At 33.3% G+C, this 21049-nt stretch overlaps 1 protein-coding gene across 2 annotated transcripts; it reads left to right on the top strand.

Annotated features, from left to right (window-relative positions):
* The first annotated feature begins 456 nt into the window (after positions 1 to 456).
* LOC128159088 (uncharacterized) lies at positions 457 to 13443 on the top strand. Of its 2 annotated transcripts, none has more exons than XM_052822139.1 (7): positions 457 to 856; positions 7949 to 8828; positions 8961 to 9142; positions 9481 to 9691; positions 9790 to 10106; positions 10726 to 11076; positions 11177 to 13443. In XM_052822139.1, the coding sequence occupies exons 2-7, from the start codon at positions 7951 to 7953 to the stop codon at positions 13102 to 13104; spliced, it is 3867 nt and encodes a 1288-aa protein (XP_052678099.1). In that variant the 5' UTR covers positions 457 to 856; positions 7949 to 7950; the 3' UTR covers positions 13105 to 13443. The 2 variants fall into 2 exon arrangements, with proteins under 2 accessions (XP_052678099.1, XP_052678098.1); XM_052822138.1 differs by having other exon boundaries at positions 458 to 856; positions 7888 to 8828.
* The last annotated feature ends 7606 nt before the right edge of the window (positions 13444 to 21049 follow it).

The following is a 21049-nucleotide window of genomic DNA, read 5'->3' as shown; positions in this document are numbered from 1 at the left end:
GGTATTCAGACATCCATGGCTAAATTTTAAAACTGAATGTTTTAATCTCCTATGCCCATCATTTATTAAACTTTGTCATATTTAGTTGTTTTAAAGTCGCTAAAAGAAATAAAATACAGAATGCCATTGGTATAGACTTAAAGTTTTAATTTTCAGAAATAGGCTGATGAGGGTTTTTTTTTAAAGTTTATATTGTTATGGAATGCAATTATTTTTTTTGCCTTTTTTTATCTATGATAGTAAAAAAATAATAATTAATTATTTTTCTTGCAGTGTTACCTGCAATAATATAAATAGGTTATTTTTTCTAAATTTGATTTTACTTAATTTTTAAGTTACAAGTGTATATTGAGAACTGATGTTTGATGCTGGTAGAATGTATATTGTTTATTTTTTTATTTTTATCTCAATAGAATACCACTCGAAACTCGCCATTCTGTCCAAAACCAAGCCTCGTTATAGGTACTCAAGAAGTAAAAGTCTTTGTTCTGGTTCTTCCACTGCGGTTTACTCATTGCCGAAACGAAGTGGGGGAGCGGATAGCAGGAAATATACTAGCTATGAAAAATGTTCTTTTTTTCTATATTAAGAGATATAATAAGAGAGCAGGTATATTTGTTTAAAACATCAAAAGAAAAACAATTGATTAAGAAGTATTGAACCAATATAAAAGACATTAGAATTTTTTTAAATGTGTTTTTGAGGATGTAAGAGGAATTTGGTGTGTTTTTAATAGCGGATCACATTAAGTGTGGCTAAAAATAGACAGAAATCCCCAGATCCGTATATCAGATCAAACCGAAAGTAGATATATGTACATACGTTATAGAATGTGATAAAGACATCATTTGATTGAGTAAGTATGAATACTATATATGTTCTCGTTTTAGCTTTCTATCGTATATACTCTGTAGACAAAGATGAGTAGATGTTAAATGGGTTTTGTTTTCGAAATAAACTTAAAATGTTGATATTATTTGATTTTGTGATGTGTAATTATTTTGCATTAGTTGAAAGGAACTATACAGGAGTAAAAATAGCATATTTTGAATGTAAATAGAATAGAGTAACTTTTGACATGACAATGGTCTGACCATAACGAACGCGTTGTCTGTTAGAAATAGAACAAAGTAACTATAAGGAAACACCATTCTGAAGCATTTGTACATACAAGTGTCATTTACCAGTCTTAATTCCAATATAAAGTTAAAACTTATATCATGACAATTTAGTCAAGTGAGATTCATTAACCTTTAAATCAGGAGGTAGCAAGGACATAGGTATTACCCATATCTCAGAGGAAACACCCTGAATTCATTGTAAAACATTCACATATTCATTAAAAAATCGTCTTTGAACATCATCATAGAGTAGCAGGATCAGGATACAAGCTAAAAGGATTAATAAAAGTTTCATTTTGTTACCCATTTTTATTGTACACTATACATACTTAACGTATTTCAAATTGTAATTTGGGATTTTTAAGCAATTAGCAGAGTTCAATTTTGTTATGTTTAACAAAGGTCATACCATTGTTTTGTTTACATAGGTTATATAATGTGAAACACTTCGTTTAAATCATATTTTGTTTTCATTTGCAAGTTAATTGGGATCAAAGTTACTGTATATGTGCTTTACTTGTACATGTCATATTTCATTTTGTTGTGATTATGGTATTTTTATAGATATGAAAACATAGCATGATCTTTATTTTGAAAATATAGGGTATCCACTCCACGCTCTAAATTTCTGACTTTCACATTTTGATTAACAACCATGAAAGTTTAACAATATATACGGTTCAGGTATAAATCAAAGTACTGAAGTACTGACGGGAGTTGATTTTATCGATTATTATTTCTTTTAGAATCAACGATACGTTATTTTGCATGGCAAGTGGTTTCTTATACATGTATATATGTATTTGAATCACGCACATTTTTTATAATATGAATACTCGACTTTTCCGAAAAGAATTTCGATAAAACCCATATGAATCATGCCGTGTAATATTTAAAGATACTATTAATTCCATCAAGGTACGTATCAGTAATCGAAATATTTCTGAAAAATTGTATGGATCCAAGCAACATTGGACTCTAGTTTCGTTCAAACAGACGCTCGGCTGTCTCCGTTAATCTCCGACAAGCAAGAGAGATTCTCTGCTTGTCGAAAATTTACGGAAACCACCGATCGTGTGGTTGAACGAGACTACTAGTAATCTCTAGCGTAGGAATACATACCACAAAAATATATAAATTGTTCCTACCATTTAAAATCTGACTATTTTCATGGTATTTATAAATAAGTTTCCTTGAAAAACAGTGCTTCAGAATTCATTACAGCGAATTTATTGATTATTTTCGAGAACTAAGTCTTGTTAGCGGTGATGATTTGTGCTTAGGTCCAAACACTGTTTCACTTTCGGTTTGCCAGAGTAACTGCATAAGAGAGTTGATTAAAATCAACTCCTAATGATTTTTTCATTGTAACATTACTATTAGTATAATTAATCATTAAAGGGACATGGTCACGATTTGGGTCAAAAATTATTTTTTCGATTTTAAAGTTTATAATGCTTCAGTAAGGCATTATTAATAGGCAACCAAAATTTGAGTATCATTCGTTGAGTTATAAGCGAGTTACAGAGCTTACAATTCCTCGCTATGTAAACAAAGCTTTTGTTTACATTTTGAATGTTGAAGTGAAAACTCCAGTTTTAGACCTAAAATGAATGTGTTTATCGTTAGGAACTGTTTATTTATGCTTAAAATGAATAAGAATATAGAAAAATCAGCTTGAAAAATATTTTACTGGTATATTGAATCTATGTAAACAAAAACAGGGCACGAGCCTTGTTTACGTGACGAAGAATTGTGAGCCCTGTATCTTGCTTAAAACTCATCGACGAGCGCCCAAATTTCATTTGATCATTAGAAATGCATTCATAAAGCATTTGAAATAATAAAAACAGAAAAATAAAATTTGACCAAAATCGTGACCATGCCCCTTTAAAACTTACCTAATACTTTACGCAAAATTTTTTTTACGTTCGCGCTTGTGACATTGTACACAATAAAAAGTTTTATTAGGAGCCAAAATCCGTATAAACCTGCTTGAGGGTAGAGTGAAATTACGCAACCCAGCTGTAAAGACGCATACGGCCTAAAAAAGTAGAATCAAAGTACTGAAAGTACTCATGGGAGTTAAACTTGCATTAATTTAATATCATTAGTATGTTTGTAGTTGTACAATGTACATTAATAGCTAAACAACATTGAGATGGTCACTATCTCAAAGAGCCTTGCTTAAAAAATGGACATTAGAATGAAAAGAATTTCAAAAGATTTGATTTGACATTGACCAATAAGTTTTCCAGAAATTTACCAGCTGGTTAAGAACGTTTTCTTACAAATAAAGATACCTGTTCGAGACGGTTAAATAAAACACATAGATATAGCCGACTCTAGAGACAGAAAAGGACCATTTCCCACAAATGATCTACTAATATTGCTTGAGAATGTGAACAAAAACCAAGCATTTTAGGAATGTGTTTTTAAAACAAAAATAATTTGGCAGATCACATGGATTTAAATAAACATGTGCAGCATACTGCCAAACATGCTGATACAGTTCATTTCCATATTTCAAAATAAAATCTATATCTCCTGAAGTCTAATCCACAACTTGCTTTAAATTGAGATACTTGTACAAATTACTGATGAGTGCATTTGAAACACACTGCCTTCCACGACATCATTCTGAAAATATACTAGAACCTTGGTGAAAATTACCAACCACACTTTTTTCAACATCACTGCTACCACGCGCTCCCTTTTGTTGTTTCTTTCTTTCATTAGAACAAGAAGGTGATAAATGTCTTTTTGGAATATTGGTTTCAATTTTTAAAAAAAATCCCTCATAATAGATTAATACACTGAACATACACATATCAATACACCCTTTCCTTTTATTGATGTATGTCAGAAAAAAAACTGTTCTAGTCCGACATCCTTGATTTGCATTTAATTCCTCTCTTTTGAAAGGTTATCTCCAGAATGTTAATCTCTTTGTTTGTTCCATTTACCATTGGATGCTCAACTCTACGATTGAATCTCAATGATCAACTCTACGATTGAATCTCAATAATCAATGTTATTTTTTTCATCTCCATGTTTATAACTCTTGATAAGTTCTTTAATTTAATCAACATCACATTTTTGAGTTCAACTATACTTGCATTTGTTGTAAAGAGCAAAACTAAGTAATATTTCTAGTATATAAGGGGTTTCAAATCAATTTTTTTTAAACTTTACGGAATAAAAACCTGCTAACTCTTAAAACTTTGCCTCTTACACCCTGCAGCGCAATGATTTCACAGACCACTACCATGTACAGTCATAGTAAATACTATTACACAAATTAATAAATATACCACTAATTCATAACGTCATATCATTTACACATCCGCTCAATCACTGTAAAAAAACCTTTTAATTACTTTCTATATCTAATGACTCAAGACTTCAATTATGATAACTTTCAGATTCGCAGACTAACAAAACACACTAGATATAAAACACACTAAACAAGACGAAAGTCTCTTTTCAGGTTCATTCTAAAATATTCAAATATTAGATTCTTATATGAGTCATTCTCAAAAAGGTGGTACTGGGTTGTTACAGGGCACTAGAAAGTATAATCCTTGATTTTTGCCAAGTTTCACTTTTGTGCTACCTTTGGATATATATTAGTATACATATTGGTATATAAACAGTTACTTCTAACAAAATCTTAAAAATTTCGAAAGTTTATAAGTTGATTTTTACACATTATTTGACTGTTACTACTCAGAGTTTGCGATTTTAAATAGGTTTTGTAAGGTATTAAGACCGTTTCTTGTTAAAATGATAGGTTCAAGGGATAAAAAAAAGGTAAGTAAAATACCTCTCTCAAACAAAAAGACTATTGCTATGTGTTGTTGTAGCAGATAATATGCTCTTTTACTCTGAGGGAGCAGTAATTATTTAGCAGAGACAAGTTAATTCATAAATATGACCTTTGTGTAGCAGTCCTTGGTGTAACAAGAACAAAAAGTTACACCATAGACTATCACTGTTATCCCAGAGACTGTAATTTACATAATTTATTTTTGGGGGAAAGATATGATGAAATTATTAAATAAATATATCACAATGTATCACATTTGTTAGTTTATGCTGATATATAATGTTGATGCATCTGGTTGCTGTAGAACTAGATGATTTCTCAATCATGCAATATTTTGTTACTCCAAAGACACATACAATTAACAATTAACACCAAGGACATAAGACCTAAAATATTCATTTTCAAAGATTTCAGTATTGTCAAATCAAATCAAATTTATAAATTCAAGTATAATTAATGTTGAATTTGATATTGGACTTATAGCTTAAGCCAAATTTTCCCTAAAAAATATAGTTTGACTTTAAACAAAATGTGTTACCAAGGACTTTTAATGTTACAGAAAAGAGTATTTCAATCCCCATGTATGTATTTCTGATAGAAAAATTAACAAAACAAGTATTGTATAAATACATTTTATGATAGATTATGCAATGTTTTCAAACAGGAGTATGATAAAATACTAAAAGTATTCATCAACTAGATAGAATGGTGTCCATGGTGTAACATGTTGTGTCTTTTGTATAACAAACTTAAATTTAAGCCTGAACTTATAGAGAATAACAGTAACATGTATAATATATCTGCTGAAATGTGCATTTGGTAATTTTAAATTCATTCAAAATACATTCAAGCTGTCAAAACAAATTGAAATATTAAAACTTAGATTCTTATAACAGACAAAGTCCATGGTGTAGCATAAGTGTCCTTGGTGAAACATATTAGAGCTAAATTGTGTAAATAAGTTAACTTTAGGGGCACTTTTATGCACATTGATTTTGATTACTGTTAAATAAATGCATTCATAAGTTATAGCTATGAAAACATTCAGTTGTCTCTGTTTTGAAATCTGATATCAAGGTTGTCCTTGGTATAACATTTGGATCAATCTACAACTGTATAGTACTCCAAAAGTATAGTAAATTTTGGTGCATTTTAATATTTCGAGATGACTTCCAGTTAAATCCAAACGGTAGAATTTTGTATACTTTAAACATAAGGATGAAAATGATACTACTTTTAATCATAATAATTATAATTCGAGGAAAATCGCTATTGTAGTATATTTAAACCTGCTTCGAAATTTCCTATTTATTTTTTTTTAGTAAATGTACCAGCCTGTATTTCGAGATGGCCCCTGAAAAGACCCAGATAATAATTTTTTTAAAACTTTGCAAATAAACTAGAGTTGGTGTATATTATGGTTAAAAATAGAGTTTTGCTATTGTAGTTTTTACACCACCCCCCCCCCCCCCCCCCCCCGAAAGCACCTCTGTAGATGATCAAAATGATTTATAGATAATAGTTTAATTGTTAAAGTGCGATTTTTTTTATTATGTTTGGTGTCTTTTGCCTCCCAGTGCACATTAATGTTTACCATTTCTATTAAAAAACGAAAAAAGAGTTGGTACAGAGATCCACGAATAAAGGGTTTTCGTGGGGTTTTTTTAATATAAAAAACAAGACCCTCTTTCAATCAGTGAATACTGTAAAGTTAACGTATTACATTTGGCGTAAACGATGTGTCGCGGAAATCAGTTCTTGAAAAATTTAGCGTGGATTTGAATTAACTTATTCATGAATGTGACTTTTCTTATACATATATGCATGGCATTAAGCGATGTACTTGATTAAGCGGAAGCCGCGTTTCGCCAAAAGCGCTATATATAGAAATCTCAGCCAAATATAGTACATTAACAGTATAGGGAAGTAATTGAAAAAGGGCGGGTATTTTCAAAATGCCCTTTACAAGAACCAAATTAAAATCAACTAGCATGATAACTTTATTTGTAGCTTCCTTATACTAGAACATGTATATGGTACATGCAGATCCAAAGTTACTCGACCGAAAATGGTTGGGAAGGAAACTGAATAAAAAAAACTTCCAATTGCAAGTTTATTTTTATAATAGGCAGGCAACATGTTAAGCAAATAAAACGAATGGTTTTTAGGTAAAGCTATCCATACTAGTAAGAAGTCACAATTGGCAGTAAAGGTGCACCCAATTCTAAAATCAAATGCATTTAAAGAATTGGACACACGCATCTATTATTGGTATGGATGTAGAATCATATGATTGTTTTTTTGTGTGTTTTTTTTTAAATTGCATTTACAATAGAGTTCGAAAAAGTTGGGTAGGAGATGATAAATTTAACTACCTTACAAGAATTTACATAAATATAATTGAACATCTAAAGAACTAACAGAAAAAGTTCAATTTGTTAAATTCAAATCAAAGCAAGTGACAGTGGAGTTTAGATGTTTTGATTGTCTAAACTAAGACTTCTGATGTCATGATGAAAGAAAATCTATATAGGAACAGTCTTAAATTGATATACCCAGTTGGCTTAGAAAAACCACAAATTGGGGAAACTTTCAGATTTTTTTTTACATATATAGAATCAAAATCTTTTCAAGTGTGAATTAAAATAAATTCAATCAGGCTATTTAAATGAATTTAAGTAAACGGATCTGGTATATGATGAAAGCTCTGTTGCAAAGAAACTGTTTTGATTTTCTAACAATATCTAAAGTGGATATGAAAATTTTCAGTATCATAAAAACAAAAGTCCACGTTTCTTCAGGACTTCCCTATAAACATAGATTATTTTCTCTCTCCAATAACAATAACCTCGATAGATGTGTCAATAGGATATTTACTCTGACAAAACTAAAACAAAATACGTTTACGTTTGTGTGACTTATTTACTTTCTTTGAAGATTGTCCACATAGAAATTGACATTTGGTGAGAGAGTTCATGTATATATCACGTGTTACTAGAGATGGTTGATTCAGAGGACGACCAGTTTCATCCGGGGTACCGCTCCCTCCCAACAGTTCTTGATGGAAGTATTAGTTCATCCACGTCCAGTTCTGTGGCGCTCATGTTAGAAAAGAGGCGACATCAATCTCAGATGGGGTTTTCTGGAGTCTGGAAAACAGAGAACGTGCTTGACAATGAAGAAGAAAGAGAAGAGGAGGAAATTCAGAATGAGTTGTCACAATCGGGAAATGAATTTGACTTTGGTTTTGAAAATGATATAATGAATTCGCATTCAATGACTTGGAGCAAGGAAAATGATCAGATAAATTTTGTTCATAGCTCAAACTGGTTGAGCAGATCTGAATATCATAGTGAAGCAGACGATACAGAATTACAAAGACTTGATCTGAATAATTTGTTGCTAAACACGAATCCAAAACCAGGAAATATTTCAATGGAAACTGATGGCATGACACTTCATAACACGGAAGGTTCAGAGAAAATTTCTTTGGATTATAAATATCACAGTTTAGAGGATAGCAATGTAGGCTGTGAAAATCCTTCCGCCTTTCTTAATTCAGATATAGCAGACAACGTTGCGAATTCCAGAACGAAAACGTTAGAAGTCTCGATCCATTATTCTTCGAACCATCAGAGCACTATAAGTGAAGATAAACAAAGTGTATGTATAAACAATCGGCTGGGCAATAAAAAAGAATTTGAAATCATCAACATGTCTGAAGCACCGGACACAGTTGACAGAACAATGAAGGGCGATAAACCTGTAGAGATGCAGGACAAAACAGACGAGAGCAAAACAACTAATGCAAAACAACACGAAGTTGTCAGTAAAAAGTCGTCGGTGAACAAATGCAAAGAAGAAACCGAAGAACAAAGGTTTGATTTTAAATTTGCACATTACATACAAACATTAATTTTGATCTTCATTTGATATGGATAAGCAATATTTAATGCTCATATCATTAAACTCTTGAGTGCGTGTTTACGCTATTTTTCTCTATAATGCAGAGTTTCTGCTTTTGAGGAAACAAAACAAGAACAAACCAGCGAGAGTAACTGTACATCTGGCATCACAAACAGCTGGCAACGCAATCAGTGTTATCAAGATAATAACACAAACACAAATCGGTCAAACTATGGTTCAACTTACAACCAAAACACGCGTTATCCCAAAAATAAAACAAGGAAAGGTAAGTTAATCGTTTATTACTTGAACCAATACATCGAAGTGTTCACTTTATCAGTATATAATGTGGAGAAAAGACATTACCTTTGAAATCGATATTTTTTTTTACGAAACGTGTAAATCTCCTTGTAAGTTCTCATGTGAATTTGAATGTACATTGTATACATGTATGTGAAATATTATAAATCAATTTGTTTGTTAGAAAGAAAACAATCGATTTTTTAAATGTGCATTCTGTATTGTATTCAACACTTGATAATTTATACACGTTACTGACGGCCGGTTTTTCGCTAAGAATACATCCTCTCTCTGTACTGATACCTTGTCTTGTATTTATTCTAGCTCCGTATTATTATTCTGCATGGAATCCGTTCTCCACCACCTTCTTTACGTATCATACCCGGATTCTGGAGGAGTTTGCTAGGGACAATGACTTCGAAGTGTTCGATGTACCCGCCGACGGCAATTGTATGTTTTGCTCTGTGGAAGACCAGTTGCGGATTAACGCCCAATTCGGCGAAACTGCCAAATCTCTCAGAGAACGTGCCGTGCGGTATTGTGTTCAATAATTTTGTGACACGTGAACCATATTTTCCTAAGCAGCATGTCTTTTTAATGCATATTACCACAGTAATATATATTCTGTTACAGGTATCTACGTATGAACCCTATACAGAAAAACGGGGTCCATTTTAAGGACTTCCTGTCAAGTAAAGAAACATGGGAGAGCTACCTGACCCGAATGGAGAGGAATTCCACATGGGGTGACCATCTGACGCTCCAAGCTCTGAGTGAAGTTACAAGGAATACCATTGTAGTGTTAAATCTTTCTCAGGAGGATATTCGTCGAACAGAAATTGTCCCAAGTGATCCGGATAAATCACATGCGTCATTATTTCTCGGTCATATTGGTGAATACCATTATCTTAGTCTGAGGCCCAAAAACTGGGGGAGGATATGGCCAGGACGTAAGATTTTTGCAATAATATTACGTGATAAGTTTTATGAAGAATGTTTACACCTTTACTTTACAATAACTGGACTGCATTTGGTACCTATTCATGCTCCTACATTTGATTTGGGAGAGGTTAGCCAAATTTAAAGTAAAGGGGGGAGGTGTCAGAAAATACAACTCTCTTTAGTAATTTGTGATGATATGTCTTACTAGCTGATTAAATTGAAAGAACTATTTGCAGTATGAATTTCAACAAGCAGGTGATAACGCAAACACCAGTGTCTGAAAATCAAATGCTAAAATCAGTTATCGAAAATTCGGACAAAGAATAAAAACATCGGAAGCGATCTTAGATTTGTAATAGAGTGAGGGGGTGGGGGGGGGGGGGGTTACACAAAAATCATTTACTCCAACGTACCTAAACATCCTTATCTCTATGGGTATACTCTCGGGGCTTCTACATCTGTTAACACACTTCTTGAAACACCTTCAACCTGATTCAGAGGGTGGTATAAATAATTATTAAAATGTACATTTTAAAAATGTGGGGAAATTGATTCTTAATCATTCTGAATTATTATGTAATGAATATTGCTATCATCACAATGATTTCTCTTTATATTCATTGATAGTTGCACAACTTTATAAAGAAAAAATGAGCAGTCATCAAATTCTGAGCAAATATATAGAGTCAAAGCTAGACTTATTGGAACTTAGAAAAAAAATAGCGGACTATGAAAAAGTAGTGACGGAGAACAAAAAAGTCATATCTTTCCTAACTAACCATGGTGAAGTGAACAAAACGGATTCCAGCGTGGTCGATCATGAAGTTGAGGTCAGGGTACCACATACACCCACAAAGCCCGAGAGCTGGGAGGAGGAAGAAAGTTTCCTAACTGAAAAATTGGCAAAAGTGCATAAACTTAGAGATGAAATTCCCAAGTGCTTCAAATACAGAGGGTGGATTACAAACCAAGAAGAAGGTTTGGGAAATTTTTTATTCATGATTTGAAAGTTGACAATGCATGCATCAAAATATATGGTCATTTCTCAACAATAAGAACGTTCAACGTTTGATTTCAGAGTCTCTCTATCGGTTGGCTGCAGATCCACTGTATACAGATCCGGAATCGGGAGTTCCCACCCCTCATCTGTCTTTCATATTGCAGTGCTGGATTCAAAGCAGTATACAACTGCCTGTCCCTCGGGTTCTTGGGATTACAACTGTCCCGAAAAATTGCGTGGTCGAGTACGCTGGGAGTGCTTGTGATGAGAGCAATGCTGTTATTGTCACCCAAACAGACGGAATGTCTACTAACGTCACAACTTCGAGCACTCCGATGAAGATTATAATTCGGTCAGATATTGTTGTTCAGTTTAAAGCAAACGAAGAGAAAAAAGAGAATGAAATCTTTGTGGATGAGAGTCAAACTCATCCTGGTTATTGTAGACTTCGGCCGAGCGTCGAAAATAATGTTTTTTGGGGAAGCCAACTCTTCTTCCTGGAAAATAACTGCTTTATCAGAGAGAGTAATTTTGCTGAGATGGGTATATTGCGTGAATACCAAGGTTTTCAAAGTCATGAATGGATTCCGTCGAAAACTGACTGGGTGTCTCGCGCTCGCCCATCCGGGTGGCCGTCTGAAGAACTGAAAGAAAAAATACAGAAAGCAGGTGTACTCTTTGTACAGCGTTCTCATGCATCAAGCCAACTGCAATCTGTTGAGTGGCAAATGATTTTTTCGAGAGCTGAAAAAGAAATATTTCTGAGCGTTTTGTCTTCTAATCAGAAGAACTGCTACAACATCTTTAAAGTACTGGTTGATCATCAAACGTCGTTATGCCAGGCATATCTCGCTCCGACACATCTAAAGGCGGTGTTTCTTCGCGCTATGGAGGTCATTCCTTTAAACAGCTGGGACAAGAACGTGGGAGGATGTGTTCTTTATCTGATACATATGCTGTCTCGTTTCCTAGAGAGCGAAACTATCCCACATTATTTCATATCCGAGAATAACATTATTGACCACATTCCCTCAAAAGCAATCCAGGAATTGAAACTACAAGTGAATGCGATAAAACACTTTCCTATCGAAGTCATACAGTTTGGTATCGAGAGACATAAGCTCTGCGATAGCTTTCTTGCAAACGTTATTGCAGATATTGATAGATATAATACAACTCAAGGTATATCTTGGACAGTCCAACACATTTTTGTTTATACTTTAAATAGGTGGGCCAAATCTGATGGTGAAGTTTTTAACTTCAACAAAGCTTTCGACAAAATTCTCAAAGCATATGGAATTTATCAGGATATGCTTGCAATCACCAACGACACAGACGGTCAAACATTTGAGGAATTCGCGTTGTCGGCCCTGGACATTTGGTCAGAAGTGAAAAGATTTAAAATGATTAAGATGATCGAAGAAAAATGCAACACAAAGTTGAGTACAGAAAGCCAATCAGAAAGCCCTGTTTATGTTAAAAGTCTTTTAGGAAACGAAATTGAATCAGACTTTTGCGATATGCCGATTCCCACATATGCTGTTGGGAACAAAGGAGACCAAGCTAAATTGTTGGAAGAAATCGCAGTAGTTAGCTATTTCTTGAAGAACAACGAGGAGGCCTTAGCTTTCATTAAAGAATCTATTTTATTACTCAAGAAGGCTTTGTTAGAAGACATTTTGGATGTGAGTGAAGTGGAGGATGTTGTCCTTAAAAGGGAGATAGGCCAGAAAAATGTTAAACTTACGACGAAATGGAACAATCAACTTGCATCGTGTTACGAAAAACTAAGTACTTGCTGTGTGGTCGCACAGAGGCAGGACGTGATGCTAGAGTATATGCCTGAAATAGAGTCGCTGGCAGAGCGTCTTCCAAGTATGGTGGATTTTGTCGACAAAACATGGAATATTCTTGGTCAAGCAGAAAAAGGGAAGCAATTCAAGAAAGAACACAGTGGATTCCAGAAAAATTACTGGAATCAAAACGATTACAATGAATTAGATTAAAATTCTGAAATCTTTAAAACGGAAACACAAGATATTTTTAACGCATCGTGGGTGCTAAAGTTTGCTACAGGAAGAAGAATGCATCGATGGATCCTGTTATTACATTTAGTTCCTAATACACTTTAAGGAGATTTTCAAATAAATTTTAACGGTTCATTCCTGACTTTCTTTCCTGTTAAAAATAGAAATATTGGGTGTAAAAGAAAAGTGGAAGATGTTCATTAAGACATCTTTCTTTACTGGTGATTTTAAAGCAAACTGATATAATGATTGAGCTTTTGTAGATAAAAATTGTATGTATTTAAGACTTGTAATTTTTATTAAACTATTTTTCTTTGTTTCTTGATGTATTATATAGCCAATGTCAACATAGTTCTTATGGGAAGTAACAATTTCATATGCACAAAAGTATACGTTTATCAAAAGACTAAGCATATTAATAAGATATACAATAGAATGAGGAAAAAACTAATGGGTAAAAAACTAAGTGATACAAGTTGACATCAGTCAAGTGACATGCGCGGATCCAGAAATTTGAATTATCAAGCGGTGTGTGGGTCCGGACCCCCTCTAGATCCGCACGTGTGATATACTTATAATAAGATGACCAATGTCGCAGTTGCATATTTACCTGAGCTGAAAGTCAAAATGAGCTTTCCTGATAAAAAAAAAATAATTCCTGGCCTCTGTATGGTTGATGATTTTCTGCGGAATTGTTCTTTTCCCGAAACCACTTCGACATTTATTTCAACCAAACTTGGAAGAAAGCATCCTTGGCTTTCAAGTTTGTTCATACAAAACCAAAATTAAATCAAAGTACTGAAGTACTGACGGGAGTTGATTTTATCGATTATCATTTATTTTAAAATCAGCTTATCTTGCATAGCAATTAGTTTGTAGTCTGTATTTGAATTAAGCACTTTTTTTTTATATGAATTTTAGACTTTTCCGACAAGAATTTCGAGAAACCCAATATGAATCATGTTGTGTAATATTTAAAGATAGAATTCAAACTATGTATAAGTAATCGAAGCAATTCTAAAAATTTTGTGGATCCAAGCACTATTGATATCGAACTCTTAGTTTCGTTCAACCAGACGCTCGGCTGTCTTCGTTAATCTCCGACAAGCAAGAGAGCCTTTCTGCTTGTCGGAGATTTACGGAGACAGCTGAGCGTTTGGTTGAACGAGGCTATATTAAACTCTGGCGTAGGAATACCTGAGACTATAAAATATCTTAGTTGTTCGTATTATATAAAATCTGACTATTTTAAAAGTGTTTATTGATAAGTTTCCTTGAAAAACAATGCTTCAGCATACATGACTTTGAATTTTTCTATTATTTTCAAGAACTAAGTCTTGTCAGCGGTGATGATTTGTGCTTAGGTCCAAACACTGTTTTACTTTCGGTTTGCCAGAGTAACTGCATAGGAGAGATGATTAAAATCAACTCCCAAAAAATGAATATATATAAATAAAATATGAGGGTTTTTAAAGATATTTTCCAAAAACTAGATCCAATTAGACAATACATGTAATATTAAAAGGTTTACAAATAAAACCTCATATATATATATATATATATATATATATATATATATATATATATATATATATATATATATATATATATATATATATAAACAAACACACACAATTATTAAAGTTTTGATATACTCGAATGTTTAAGAGTGTTTAAAGGACATAAAAATGAATTAATTCTATTTCATTGTTATTAAAAAGTTACAGTCTGATGGAGTGCATTTTTTAACAAAAATTTTAGTTAGAACAATTTATCTCTGAGAAACTGAAGCTTATAAGATAAATGTTGCGTCAAATTAAAAATTGTCCATTCTTTACAACTTTAATGTGGAAAGGGGTATAACTCTATCTTAAAGAACAAATATATAATAACGCCTCCGGATGTTCCATTGAAATTCATACTTTTAAAATCAATATGAAGCTCGCTAGAATAAAGTGTGTATAAAAGTTTTATACATGATTTAAAGAGATTTGAAATGGTCTAAGATTTGAGCTCAATATTTTCAAATTCTAGTTTTAAGGATCCTCGGCACTCCAAGATTTCTACTTCTTATGACAGTACGTCACAAGATGGCGATTTAAACGCATTGTGAAAAGTTTATGTCTGCCATTAGTGGGGTTTCTCTGTGGTACAATTTGGTGTACCTTCGACCTACCAATCCGCAGGTCCCGAGTTCGAATACTGCAGTGTCTTTTTTTTCATGATGAGCAGTAAACTTATAAATTAAAATGTTGACCCCCCCCCCCAAAGATAGAAATTGTTTGGTCATTTTCAAGCCGAACACATGCTAAAAGCCCATGTCTGTAAGTAATTTAAAATAATGGGCTCTTACGGAGAACTTTTCTCGTTTCGTGGAGGACCCTTAAAGTCTAAAATGATTAGAATGGTTACTATTAATTTAAATTTAAAAGTCAAATGTCGAGTTACAAGCAAGGTACAGAGTCTAAAATTCTTTGTTTGATATATTTGTAAGCAGCTCGTGTCTTGTTATTGTATACATTCATTATGTATGTGTTTTTATTTGTTTTGTTTTTTGCTTAAGTTTCAATCAAACGTTGCTTCTTTAGTCAATAATATTATTAATGAACACATTGTATCAGCTCATTTTGTTTTCCACAAGTCATTTTGTCAAAGAAATGGTAATTTCTTTACATTATTTGTAAACAAATATAAGACTCGAGCTTTGCTTACCAAACAATAAATTCTTACCTCTGTATCTAACTTTTAACTTGATTTCTATAACATTCAAATTTTGGTCAACCATTCAAAATGCACAAGTTATCCATTTAATAAAAAAAAATAGAGTCCACACATCTTTACACAAAGACACAACAAGCATTACATACGGTTTGTTATGAATGGTGCGAATCCAATTTGTAAAGATGAAAACTGAATCAAACTGAAAATATTCATCTGTTAAATAATTTCAACCAGGAAGAAACCAGGTAAAACCTCGTAAAATACTATTTCACGAATGAAAATGTTACCAGTAAGTTAACTAGAAATAAGGTATATTTAGATATGTTTGTGCAGTTTTGAGAAGCTTTTACACCAATCCCCTAATATCTCTCCTTTCTTGTTCATTTTTAAAACAAAAGTAGTTAAATTGAATGGATAAACTTGTTTGTAAATTAAGAACGAAAAAGAAAAACAATATTGTCTGGTCAAATATTTCACTTTCTGTATTGTAGGTTTTTACACCACCGATGCTAATTAATGCACCTCCTGATATTTATGTATTAGTTTAGGAACTGAAAAAAAATAAACAGGGTCAGGTAACGCTAATACATCAAATATTGTTTTTTCCTTACTGTAGTTTATTTTGTCATGGTAACCATTCAATAATAAATTTGCCTTTACACTAATGATTAACACCCTGTTTACCTAGCCAAAACACGGTCTAAATTCAGTAACCAACGAAGCACCTGTTAAATTCAATAATATCGGATACGTCATTAAAAAAAAATTAGCCCCATAATTTAATGAAACATCCCCCCTCCCCATCGAATTCTCACTTTATCAGTATGCTTTGGCAGTAGGGAGTATGTGAAACTTGGCCTACTTTGCCTTGGATGATGTCTTTAGATGGGAAGGATATATACCTGACGTCAACGATACAGAAACGTTTCGTATGAATGCATCAGTATTTTCGATATTCTTTCATCTGTCATGACTCATATTAATTTATAAAACTTTTGTCTCTCAGTTTTGTTAGAATTAGCCAATTTTCATCGAGAATTTCGTGAAACCTGAACTAGCCGTACATGTATATGACCAAAGAAATCGGAGCGGTCTTCAGAATAAGTTCCAAGAATTATTATTGTGATTACCAGGTACGGTGCCGTTGGTATAATCGATGATAATTTGTTTACCATCAGCAATCGGCAATCTGGATGTCCATTGATTTCCGTCCTCATGACAATTGATAACCCCCCCGGGACCGAAGATTGCCCCCGAATTATCTGTAGGTCCCGCATTGATGATGGAATGATTGCCATGGAGACAGCCATATATTTACCTACAGCGTACTTGTACATCTGTCGATATATACTCCATATTGCATTAATACTAATTTTGCTTTTGTATCTTTCATCAGTGTGTTGCAAACACCATACGCTTCGGGAGTTTCGGAGAACTGTCATTGACGAGATGGCGTGAGACTTTTATTCTAATATAGAAATTATTATTCTAGATTGATGAAATATACAATGCTCCATTATAGTAAGATTAATATGACAGTGTTCTTATAATATGAATTTCTCGACTTTAAATCGACTTTAGGGAAATTTTCGTTGTGATAATTTGTAAATATTTCAGATTAATAATTTTTCATATGGATCAACGCAATTCGTATGGAAAATTTATCCGGGGAGGGGGGTTAGGGACAGTAAATTTTCAATAAATTTTACTATGTAAGTTTAAGAAATTTTAATTTTCCCGACTTCTAGATCCGCGCATGCTCTGTTATCTCCATCTGTGTCAAAGAATATCAACTTAGTTTAAAAAAAAGAAAAAAGAAAAAAAAGACAGTATTTGATGTCATTCTATCAGTTGTGCCGGTTTCGATGATTCTTCAACGCGCTATGTTGATCAATTTTTTAATCATTTATTATTGTAAAAAATACTCGGTAGGAGAGCAAATATTGTAGATTGGTGTACATACAAATACATGTGTATAACTAGGCACACCAACGAGCGCTTGGGGCTATTATAGTATCTGTGATCGTTATCTTGATACAAGATGATTCGTACTCTCCAGGAACATCAACAAAATCTCCAGGACCGAACAAGTTCAGATTCGAACTAGGGCTTTTCTTCTACCAGTATCGTAACTAGATAAAACAGATGATGTAAGTATCATGAATGCTGGGTCCTGAGATAGAGTCATTGCGATATATCTCTACAGACAAATAATACATGTAGGTTTATGTCAATTTGTTTTTAACAGACTCTATTCTCTCGTGTGCTCTTGAGAGTATTTTTTAAAAATCTTTAAAATGAAAACAGTAGTCTTTCTGTGCAACGATGTCATCCGACTGTCAGTAACCCAGCAATGTTTCTTTAGCTCAGTAGAGATGACACAAAACAAGTTAAACAGGCACATATCATCGGGAAAAAATGGGGGGGGGGGGCCAGAGGACATGCCTCCCCTCCCCCGACTTTTTCTTTCTTAAATTTATCTGTATATAGAAAATTGCAATTCATAGGAGCTGCCTCCCCCTCCTTCACTTGTTTAGAAGTACATGATACGGTAAATTAACAAAATTACTATAAAATAGACGTTTTAGGTAGAATGCACAACAATAACCCCCCCTCCAACCCCCAACCGAGGAATTAGAAATGTTTTTTATATACTTGTCTGCAACCCCCGCCTTTCAAAATATATGCTTCGCGCTGGGACAAAACTACAGAAATATTTAATGAATACAAAGGATGAATCATCGTCGGATACCCACGGGTGATCGCGTCTTTGAATAAGTAAAAGACGCGATCACCCGTGGGTATCCGACGATGAGGATGAATATTCATCAATTAAATATAGGTTCCAATGAGTGTGATATTTAAAATTAGTCATGAAATGAAAATAGAGTGAGGTAGCAGTTAAATACAATACTGAGTTACATAAAGTTTCAGATTATATCTATCTACATCAGTCGACGTCTCCGGAAGTCGCCCGGGCCTGTATGACTTTATGTTCATATTTGAAACATTTCTGAAACTCAAATATCATAGTAAAGCTAGTGAATGTTGGCTCATATTGATCACATAATAATGATATCATTTATCATTAACTTTCTAAACATCAATATTTTATTCATTAATACGTACTGCATGCATCATGAAAAAAAACCCTTTGAATTATGAAATTGAAGCAGATTCGTCTTCTGGACACTCTGTACCGGGCAGTAGGCGTTACGCTTTTCAAAATAAACGTTTTCTTGACAACAAAAGTCATATCAAGGACAAAATATAATCATTAAGAACAATGTCCGATTTATCAAATATTCCGGCATAAGTTGGCTAGAAATGAACAATCCGGCGAACCGTTCTGACTATTATATAGAATGGAAACTCGTTGTTTGTGAGCTTATAATTTCTGTCTGTTTATAAATAACCTTAAAATGTATCGCGAATTGAAACACAACAAATCCTCACGCACGCTCAAAACATATGTTTCAGTTGCAATCGGTAGCTAAAAAATTGTTGCGAGTTTCGTGATTTTTCTTTAACATAAACAAAAGTTCAAGATATTGTCTATGATTGATATTTTTTTCATTAAATTATAAACTGTCGTACTTCAATTGGGATTTCAATTTCATGTACTTGCATTGGGTGAGGGATGAACGCTATCGCGCGCGCGCACACACACAACACACACACGCACACACACACACACCATATAAATTCAGAAATTACGTTTACATTCGTTGGAACGTTATGTTTTATCATAATCGTTTTTCTTTCACGTAGATTTATTCATTGCATGCCTTATATGTAAGTGAATTTATTTTACCCTTTATTGTACTGGAATATAAAAAGTAATTTCAAAGGTAAATCTTTTCTGGATGAACTTTTTCATCACCACCTATGAACCGGAATCTTTACCAATACATAAATAGATGTAAAGCTAAATAGAGCGAAAAACAAATCTGTCGGATAAGCATTAACAATTTGAGGCGGATATGCAAGCTGTTTCATAATAAAGGAGATACCGCTAATGTAAAAATTACTGAAAATACTGAAAATTTACCATATGGCGACAACGGGGCGAAAATTAGCTATGGAATAAAAAAGGGAGAAACAAGTATCACATTAAGGACATTATAGTCACAGACATGTAAAGGCTCTCAGATAACCATCACTCATTTGGTGTAATTTCGGATTTTCTAGTCCGGATACAATTTATCTGCCATTTTTTTTATGTGCGCTAAGCAGGCTTTGAAATAAGTGTACACTGCTAACTGTCTACTTCATAAGGTCATACAATGTGTGTGATGTCATCTTGACATCGTTATATTCAGTTACACTGCAGCTTACTTCAACGATGGCGGGTACCCCTAAACGTATTATATTTGCCGTGTATGATATTTGGCCTGAAATAAGTTTTTGAACAAATAGTATATTGCCGGACCGCTGGTTATGGAACACATTTCACAACAAACTTGACTTTTAAAACCCTCAAAATATCTCTTTAAAATATAGCTGATGATTTTTGTAGTTATTTTTTTAGATCTCATTTCATACTTGAGTTGCATAACCACCGAAACGCCATGCTTTGCCAAAATCTTTAAACTGATATCAACATTTTAAATAAAGGTTTTACGAATCTCATATCAGACTTGACTTTAAAAACCATCATTTTTTGGAAACACTAAGATTTATCATAATCTTTTCACATTTTTTTTAATCAAACTTTGTTTACATGTATGTCTTGTTTATGTTTGTACAACTTTCATTTAAATGATCGACAAACGTAAATGGGCAATTAAAACAAGGGGGCGGGTTATGATGACTTTAGATTAAATCGGTTTTACATTTCATTGTTTGCGACATTTGTATCAGCGGCATGAGTCGCCTTACAAAATATATCTCCATGAAAACAACCATTCCCACAGTATTCGTATGTGTTTATCATGAAGGAAATCGGACAGCTTTACAAGTAATCTGCCTACTTAAAATATTTTCAGAAACATAAATTATACTTTAAAAAACAATTGCTTTCTTTTTTATATTTTTCTAGACCACATGTAGACAAAGTGGACCAGACCGCTGCAATACCTCTGATTGCTGAAAAAAAATAGTTCTTGAAGGAATTAAGCAAACCTGACACTTTCATATACTACATACTTTGTATTATTTGGGTCTTTCCATTCTTGACTCTCTTGTGTCAGATATGAATGTC

Source organism: Crassostrea angulata, chromosome 8 (assembly GCF_025612915.1).
Source record: "Crassostrea angulata isolate pt1a10 chromosome 8, ASM2561291v2, whole genome shotgun sequence".
Classification (NCBI taxonomy): Eukaryota; Metazoa; Mollusca; class Bivalvia; order Ostreida; family Ostreidae; genus Magallana; species Magallana angulata.
This window is presented reverse-complemented; position numbering and strand designations above follow the sequence as displayed.